We start from the raw sequence: 8,922 nt of genomic DNA, 5'->3' as shown, positions 1-8,922 counted from the left end.
GAATTAAATAAATAATTAGCAAGTTCTCAGGTATGGGTAACAGATAAATTCATGATGTACTTAGGACTAGCAGGGGTCTTGGAAAGCAACTAAATAATATCAAAGATTTGTAGCTGAAAAAGGCCATAGGACAATCTTAGATGAGGAAATTGAGGTGCAGAGATATGAAATGACTTGTTCAAGATCACATAGATAGTAAATGGCAGAATGAAGATTTAAAACCAGCCTCCTAACATCAAATTCAAAGCTTTACTTCATCATGTTGCCCAAGCCTTTCATCTGACAGATGGGGAAAATGAGACTCCAACAGTCATTTGAATAGTAAGTATCAGAGTCAAAGATGAAACACAGATCCTTTGACTTTTTAACACAATGCTCCTCCCATTATACCATGCTTCCTTTATGTAAAAGCAGTTGTTTGTTTTTTGTTTTTTACCTCAAAAGTAAAAGAAGCTCTCAATCAATATTGTTTCTGTGTCACTCAATTCACAATCCCCATGGACCTTCTCAATGCTACCCTCATATAGTAAACATGTATCAGTATCATATCTCCAAGTCTACACTTTAATGCTTTCTTACTCATCTTTGCTTCTCCAATATCACTTATCATGATTCTTTGCATAGAATAGGCTCATTAAATGGAGAAATGGATATCTCTGTTTTGCACTGACTGGAACCAAGTACTGAGAAAAAGAAGATGGCCTCTGTTTAGATTCATAACAAAAGTAGTCATTAATTTAACTTGTTATATATACAAATGAATGACAGGCAAAAACTCTTAGTGGAACCAATGCATAGTGTCTGGCAGGAAGCTTGGGTAGGAAGAGGAAGGAGAAACAAAAAATTCTTCCAAAAGAAGATACAACCCAACAGAATTTCCATATGAGATGCTAACTGATTAACCCCACCAAGGGAGAAAATTCAAGGAGTCTGACAATGTGTTTTTTTGAATATAGTGCTGGGGTGTATAGAACCAACTCAGAAGTGGATATATAACTACGACTCACTTCATCTGCTCTCACAGAGGTAGCCTAGACACCTTCTAGTTAATGTAATATAATGTAAAAGTAAGCAAAGGCAGCAATTAGGCAAAGAAGCAACCAGTATAGATAATAAATGAATTGTGAGTTTGCCTGAAAGTAAATTCTTCTTGCACTCCTTTCCCTGGGCTCTCATAGGAAGAGGGAAGAGGAAAGGAATTAGTTTCTGTGGCCCTTTAGGAATCAGGGAGCTGGGGAGAACAGCAGCAGTCTGCTTCCTCGAGAGCCAAGTGATTGGGTGGTTTTTGGAATTCCCACTAGACTGATCAGAAAAAAGCTAGGGTCTTCAGCACTGTCAAAACATCCTAATTCAACTTCTTTAGGAGAGTTTGCCAGATTCTCACCATCCCTTTCTCCACAAATGATGGTCTCACAAACCTCACTTTCAACCTCATACAATCCAGTAAAATCACAGAAAGTAGTTTTTAATTCTCTCCAATGATGTTTAGAAACTATTCTATGTATAAACAACTTCTTAAAACCTACTGTCCTGGTTCTGCCCTTCAGCTTCTCCCCCCAAGCCTTACTGCTTGCCCCAGTCAATGTAATCTTGCAGAGAAGTCAGCCACTGGCAATTCAGAGAACTAGTGAAGAAAAAAAAGCCCCAGTGCTCGCTGCAACTTTCGAACTCTTTGGTGGATTGGTTGAAGTCTCTAGAAGTCAATAAATGCCAGGGTCAGTGTTGGGCATTGAATGAGTTCAGAATATCAACAGAAGAGGATCTGCGTTTGCTTGCTTGTTGTTGAATTGGTGAAAAAGGACAGAGTGGGTCCAAATAGCTTTCAGTTATTCCTTCCGCAGAGACTTGGAGGATTTCCATCAACCCCATTCCGCTGATTAGTATCCCCTTGGGACAATGAGTATGCTCTAACACTTTCCAGTCTGGAAGCAGTCGGGTTTCCTGGGGCCGAAGTAGAATCCCTGCTTGGAGGACAAGTGACAGGGGAGAATAGCCAGAGGGAAGGGACGCCCTCATAACTTCGGATCATCTCCATCAGTTTAGGGGATCCAGACACGGAATGAGTTTGAAGTGTGTTAGGGAAAAGCAATCCGATGTTTCGTATGGGAGGAAAGGCCACAGCTTGAGCCCCTGAGGGGTCAAGAGGAGAGAAAAGAAGGCGGTAACCTCATATGGTCTGCCAAGGCTTGCCAATAGACTGGATGTGCTCCTTGGCCTTCATACGCAGCGCTGCGATGCTGGTATTACGGGGGTCTGCTTCCTCCAGGGAAAATTTGTCCACAAAGTTAGCTCCGCACTGGTAAGGAGGAGGCGGGGGAGGCCCTAGCGGCTGCAAGCTGTGCCCCAGAGGAGGGGAGTTCAGGAAGGGTGGTGGGGGCGTGTAGCTGGCTGGGAGGCTCTGCGGGGAGGTCACGAAGCCGGGCAGGCTCTGTAAGGAGGTGGTGCCGCCGCCGCCCGGCAGTGGCGGACTCAGCCAGGATTCCAGCTGCAGGGTCGCCCCGCCGCCGCCGCCGCCGCCTCCCACGCCTCCCCCCAGCTGCGGCAGGGCAGCGGCAGGTGGAGACCGGTTGAAGGAGAGGATGGGGGAGTCTTGTAGTTTCATGGAAGTCACTTCGAGCTTCTCCTGCCTCCTCCACTTGGCCCTCCGGTTCTGAAACCACACCTGCGGACACACAACGCGCCGGGATGGTCAGAGTAGGTGGAATCTGTACCGCGCACTGCTCCAGTGCCTCCCAGCCATAATTTCCCAAAATGCTGGCGAAATGTTTTACTCTCTTGTTTATTTTATATTCTAACGATATACTTTTTGTGTAGTCCCGCTAAGATCCTTTCCGTTTTAGGATCATAGCTTCTAGAGTAGGAAGGAGCCTTAGAGATAATTTAATCCAAGCAAACTATTAACCGTTTTCTGGCAGTCTAGAGAAAACTAGAAATCCCTTCTCACATTAAAGTTTTTAGATAAAAAAAACCTATTGATTACAAAAGAAACCCCTTCTATTAAAATGGCTATTATATAGATATATATTTTTAAATGCTCACAGATCCTTGTCTAAGAATCTATGGACCAGATCCTTTACTAAGAAAGGAATTTAGGCCTGGGGAAATGAAGTGCTTTGCCTAAGAAAATATAAGCTCACAAAGGTAGTAAATAAGCTTTGGGAAGAGAGAGAGGGTTAGGGTCTTCCCACTGCCAATCCACCTCTTTTCACCATAATTTTCTTTCTCTTTTATTCCTCTCCTTTCTTTCTCCTCAATAACCATTTCTTCTTTTATCTTCTTCCCTCCACACTACTTCCATATGCCCTGTCTTCTCTTCCTCCTTTTCCTCAGCAAATCTCAATCATCTTTCTTCCAGGTTTAGTTCTTATTTTTCCCCTTGTCAACCTATTTGCCCAAACTTTATGTTACTGAACATGGTGGTCAGCATGAGGTAATACACACCACACCGTACACACATATGTATATACTTAAGTGCATGTACATGCACAGATAATTTCAGCTCTAACCAAGGATCTGGAAATTAATGCAAAGTAACTTTAAAAAATATAGAAGGGCCAAATGTGAAACTTTGTTCCTGAGAGTGTTAATTGTCCTAAGAGCATAAACAAAAAAGTCCCATTTAACCCAGAAATAAATTGAAAAGAGAGAAAATAATTAGAAAGGATGGTTAATTGGGAATCACTACAAAAAAGGACATAGGGATTTGGGATGAGGTAGAGATGAGACACAGTTGAGACTAAGCACAGAAGAAGCAGCTAAGTAAATCTAAAACTAAGTTTACATTGAGATAGCACAGCAAAAGAACACATCTGCATTTAAAGTAGACAAAGGAAGAACATCTCTCTCCCTCTGCTCCATGATGCTTTAAGATCTTGGGACATCTTTGTTTCCTGGGAACTCCAAAACACAACAGATTTTGCCTCCCTCAAACCTTTCAGATATTCATTTTCCCAGAAATAGCAAAAAGGAATAGTACCTTTCTTTGGAACTTGGTTTTCCCACACACATACAGTATCTCTGCCATTGCCTCAATTCCCTTTACTCTTAATAAATAGAATCAGAGGGTCAGGAATAGGAATCCAAAGTTTCCAGGTTATGAGGAGGAAAAATTGGAATGCTATAGTCATGATACTTCCCTTGGGAAGTTCTATAAAGTTTTCTACAAGTAGGAGAATCCTGCCCATTTCTTCTCTTCCTGATCCTTTCCCTCCTATCCCTTGTCTCTTTTCCCTCATTTTCTCATCAAGCCACTCTCATTCTATACTTCTGACCACACACACACACACACACACACACACACACACACACATCCCAAATGAAATCATTTTAGGCCTTATCTGAAGGCTCTATACTCTAGTACCCTAAACTGACCTCATTACATGCTTTTAGGTAACAAGCAGACATTGTGAGGTCCTTTTAAATGACTACAATCTAATATTCTATCCACTTGCAGGCATTTTACCCTAAACTTCAGTTTATTCTGTTTTATTTACAAGAAAAAAATTAAATATTTTAAAGCAACTTGGTCTCCTTTCCAGAAAGGTAATTACTTGGACACCTAGAATCCCAAATGTTAAAATTCAATGAAATCGTTTCCCAATTTCTCCTCTTCAGGTTTGACTTAAACCCACACAATTTGGAAACCCTCCCAGATTTTTCACAGATGACTAGCAAATATATAAGACTTTTAAATATTTTAATGATGGGGATTAAAGATAATTCAGCTCTAATTAAATTTTAAAAAAGTACCATACAATGAAATGAAAAGCTCTCTGCACTGGGAATTGGAAGGATTTGAAACAGACATGGGCAAAGCAATATTCTTAAACAAAATCCCACTTTATGTCTCAACTGAGAAGAATATGACCAATTTCAAAGTCGAATTTTTGATGGCAGGACTGACCAAATAATCAAGGGAGGATGTATCCAAGTTGGGGCTTGATTTATACTATAATTTAATTATCCTGAATGGGTTTGTGTTTATTCTAGCTGTGGAAGCCTTCCGCAATTCCCATTACACCACACCCTCAAGCCTTTAAGGGCCATAAGGTGGAGAATGTTATTTAGAGTTAGAGAATTAGAGTTAGAACTCTAATTTAGACCCAATTTCCAAACTCTTTCTTTCCCCCTCTCTCCCTCTTCTTTCCCTTTTCTCCCCCCTCTCTCAGTCTCTCAGTCTCTGTGCGTGTTTTTTTTCTGAAGTAGGAAGGCCAAAGAAGACACCTTTGCACGTTTTCTACCAAAGTCTTTAGCTGAGAGGTAAAAGGATTCACGTCTGGACGCCGCGATTGTAGGCTCGAGAAAAAACCTCAAAAGTTCAATATAGTTCATAAACCCATTTTACCGCCCGCCATCCACTTTCAACCCGGATTAGGAATCTATACATCCTTGGGCACCTAAGCTGAGCCCCTCCTACTCTCTTCAGGTACAATGAGTTCGGATTGATCCCCCACTTTACCTGGACTCGGACCTCTGGCAGGTTGACCTTGACTGCCAGCTCCTCGCGGCTGTAGACGTCTGGGTAGTGGGACTTCTCAAAGGCCCTCTCTAGCTCATGCAACTGGTAGGTGGTGAAAGTGGTGCGATTTCGGCGATGTTTCTTCTTGGGCTGCTCCTCGTCGGATAGTTTCCCATCGCTGGGGGTGTGGCAAGCGGGCAGCTCCGGGCTTAGACATTCTTCCCCCGGCTCCTTAGGACCATAGGAGCAAGCATCTGGAGTGGGGTGGAGATGGTAAGGGAGACCAGGTCCGTTAGTTACTATGGTCAGGGCACTTCTTTGCTCACCTCTTTCTTTCCTTTCTTTCTTTCCTCCCCATGGCTCCAATCGGCCTCTTCCCTATTGAATTTTGGGTTCCAAGGCTGTCTAATGGAGGTCTTGGAAGAATATGTTGCTTAAGGGGCCTTTCCAGTTTTCCTGGGAAGGGAGTTTCTTAACCCCTCTCTCAGCACTCCCAAACCCAACCACACACCTGGATTCTACCTTTCTGTTTAAAAAGCCCTTTAAGATCTCGACAACTAATGAACATCCCTCCGAAGAAAGTACAGCTCTGAGCTTCGGATAACATAGCCTTCTTTTCTCCTTTGGGATCCCTCTAAAGCAACCTTGATGGCTCTGGGGTCAGGATTTCAGCTTTCACTCACTCACCTACGTACTCCTCGGTCTGGGCCTGGCCAAGGGGCAGCATCGGACCAGGGAGCTGGGGCGGCGGCGGGGGAGGCGGCGGCGGCGGCGGCGCCTCTGCCTCGCTCGGCGCTCTGGGTAAGCTGAGGCGGGCTCCTGCCCTCTTATCCTGATCCTTGGAAGCACGAGAACCTCTGTCTGCGGGGAAGGAGCCGAGGAGCCCATCGTCCTTGGTAAATCCCAAAATGGCTTCGATGCTGTGTAGCCGCGAGGGGTTTGCGGTGGGACTCCGGACCAGGTGTCCAGAAAGGGAGAAGCTCCCGTCTGCCATGGTCAGAGCGGAGCCTGGCAGGTGCATGAGGGGAAGGAAAGATCCGGGGAGTGGCCGGGGTGGGTACGGGGGTGGGGATGGGGAAAGAACGGGAGAGAGAAAAGGAAGACGACCACTCTTTTTTTTCTTTTTGCTCCTTCAAAGGGAGAGAAGCTTTCTTTCCCGTTTGAACAATCAAAATCCAGAAGATCCCAAACTAACTTTAAAAGGTGCTGTGGGATGGGAGACAACACTTGCCTCTCTTTCTCCGGCCGAGTAAGTAGTGTTCCTTAGCCTTGGAAGTTCTCTCCTTTTCTTAGCAAGAGCCAAGGAGAACCAACTCCTCTCCTGCGCCAGCAAGAGCAAATGCCCTCTCTCTCAGGGTCTCCTCCCCCCCCACCTCCAGCTCCTCCTTCTCGCTCACCCCGGGGCGCCAGCTCTCTCCCCCACCTCCGTCCCCCAGCCTCCAGCTCCTCCCTCCCCAGCTGGGTTGGTCTTGTTCTCTCTGAACCCTTCCCCCCGGCGAGCTCTGTCCGAGCTGAGTCTCTAAGATCATCGCCCTGTCACTGGAATGGTGAGGGGAAATGGAGAAAAGCCTAGAAGATTTCAGACTCCCCTAAGATTTAGAAGGCTTTCCCTTCCCTCGATAGCGCTCTCCACTTCTTCCTAACCCCTCCAGGAGCCCCAGATGGAGGAGGGAGAAGTGCTCCTCTTGCCACATCTCGCCCGTTTGTCTCCTTTCTTGGGACTAGCAGGAATTTATCCCTGGACTTTGCCATCCCTAGGTTGCCTTCATCTCGCCCATTCTCAGGAGTCAGAGCAGCTAGAGGCCTGCGAAGCCTATGAGGATTTTGGCGGAACAGGCTGGGCGAGCCTCAGAAGGGGGAAGGGGGATGTCTTTCCAACTTCGGAGAGTGAAGGTGAATGAAATACAGAGAAAGCCGCGATCACTCGAAACTACATCCTCTGAAAAGTTTCTTCTGATTGCTAGGAGTCCCACGTCCTGGCAACAGAATTGCACGTATGTTTTGAGCTAATTCTGCAAGTTTCTCTCCGATTTGAGATTCAGCAGGACCTCCTCCCCGCAACTCTTTTTCCCAGGAGAAGGTGGGACTTTCTGCACGCCCTCCAAACTGTCTGAGAGAAAAGTTGGAGGAATCACCTTTCTTTGGGCCTTTGTAGTAATAGTGGAAATCCTTTTCAGAATAAATTGTGGGGCCAACTACTTTTCTAAGTCACCAGGGAATTGCTTTACTTCTATTATCTTCCTCTGAAGTTCTCCCAAACCTGCCAAAAACCATCTCCTTTTGCAATCTGTAGGGAAAGGGCAGAGTGAGACTTTGCTACAAGTTTGGAGAACATCCCTGATATTAACTTTCCCTATTTTTGTCAAGTTTTTGGTATCTTGGATCCATTCAAAAACTTCGAATTGATTCTATCAGGAAAGGATCCAGAATTTCCAAATGTAGTGTCCCAAGACTTCCAAATGTAGTCTCTCCTCCATGGGGACTCTTGATTCTTCAAGCCCAGTCTAGCTCCCATAAGTAGTGTGTATGTGTGTGTGTGTGTGTGCTTGCACTGTAAATCCAAACTGGAAGTTGCTTTGTAGAGATTGACCTGTCAGAAATGAGAGACCTGAGCCATGGATTATTAAAAAAAAAAAAAAACAATTCCTTTAAAAGGTGAACAATTTCAAGAACAAGATTTTCAAAATCTTTTGTAATTTGGCTTCTCCGTTGATGTTGATTTACCTCTTTCCTCTCCTAATTTAGTAAATGTTTTTCAAGCTTCCACTCTTTTGTAAGTGGGACTATAGTTAGGATCTTAGAGAACAAACAATAAGTCAGGGCCAATGAAGAACATAGAAGAGCTTAAACTGTAGACAAGTAGAATCATAAATCTGGAAGGAAACCTTAGAGATAATGTACTTTCTATGTCCTCCCTTCCCCCCATCTCTTTTATACACTCATTTTACAGATGAGAAACTGGAGCCCAAGAGAAGAGCATTTGCTCTAAGTCACAGTGGTATAATTAAATCAGAATAAGAACTCAGTTCTCCTGACTGGTCGAGTCCAGCTCTTTCCTACAATACTATATACAATGCCTAATCATAAGTACCAAAATGAAATCATATACATCTGATTTACCTGGATTCAAGTTCATTTACAAACAGATTTTAAAAATGAACTTTTGAATTCATTAGATGAGATTTCAAAGCCTGGTGTCATAGAACATTTTTAATTTTCAAGAAAAAATTAAATCAATCTTTTTTTTTTTAAGATAAAAATAGAGGCCCTGGAACTTTGTTAAAATTTTATCTCAAAGAAGTAGAACTTTCCATCTCTCGATAAATTTGGTTTTAATATACTGACATATTACTGATATAAAATCTTGAACAAGTTGTTAGAAGTCCGGCCTTTGCCTCAGTGCCTGCCCTTGACCCTTATTAGCATGGCCACTTCACTTTTCAGGGCCTCAGGCAAACCTTTAA

General features: G+C 43.9%; 1 protein-coding gene across 1 annotated transcript; it reads right to left on the bottom strand.

Annotated features, from left to right (window-relative positions):
- Window positions 1–1,479: 1,479 nt before the first annotated feature.
- On the bottom strand, window positions 1,480–6,699 carry RAX (retina and anterior neural fold homeobox). Its single transcript, XM_051995120.1, has 3 exons — window positions 6,182–6,699; window positions 5,459–5,703; window positions 1,480–2,662 (listed from the first exon to the last, which is right to left on the bottom strand). Exons 1-3 carry the CDS (start codon window positions 6,477–6,479, stop codon window positions 2,168–2,170), a joined length of 1,038 nt encoding a protein of 345 aa, XP_051851080.1. The 5' UTR covers window positions 6,480–6,699; the 3' UTR covers window positions 1,480–2,167.
- Window positions 6,700–8,922: the final 2,223 nt, after the last annotated feature.

The sequence above is a fragment of the Antechinus flavipes genome, chromosome 1 (assembly GCF_016432865.1).
Source record: "Antechinus flavipes isolate AdamAnt ecotype Samford, QLD, Australia chromosome 1, AdamAnt_v2, whole genome shotgun sequence".
Lineage (NCBI taxonomy): Eukaryota > Metazoa > Chordata > Mammalia > Dasyuromorphia > Dasyuridae > Antechinus > Antechinus flavipes.
The sequence above is the reverse complement of the archived record's forward strand: the minus strand, read 5'-3'. Positions and strand labels throughout refer to the sequence as shown.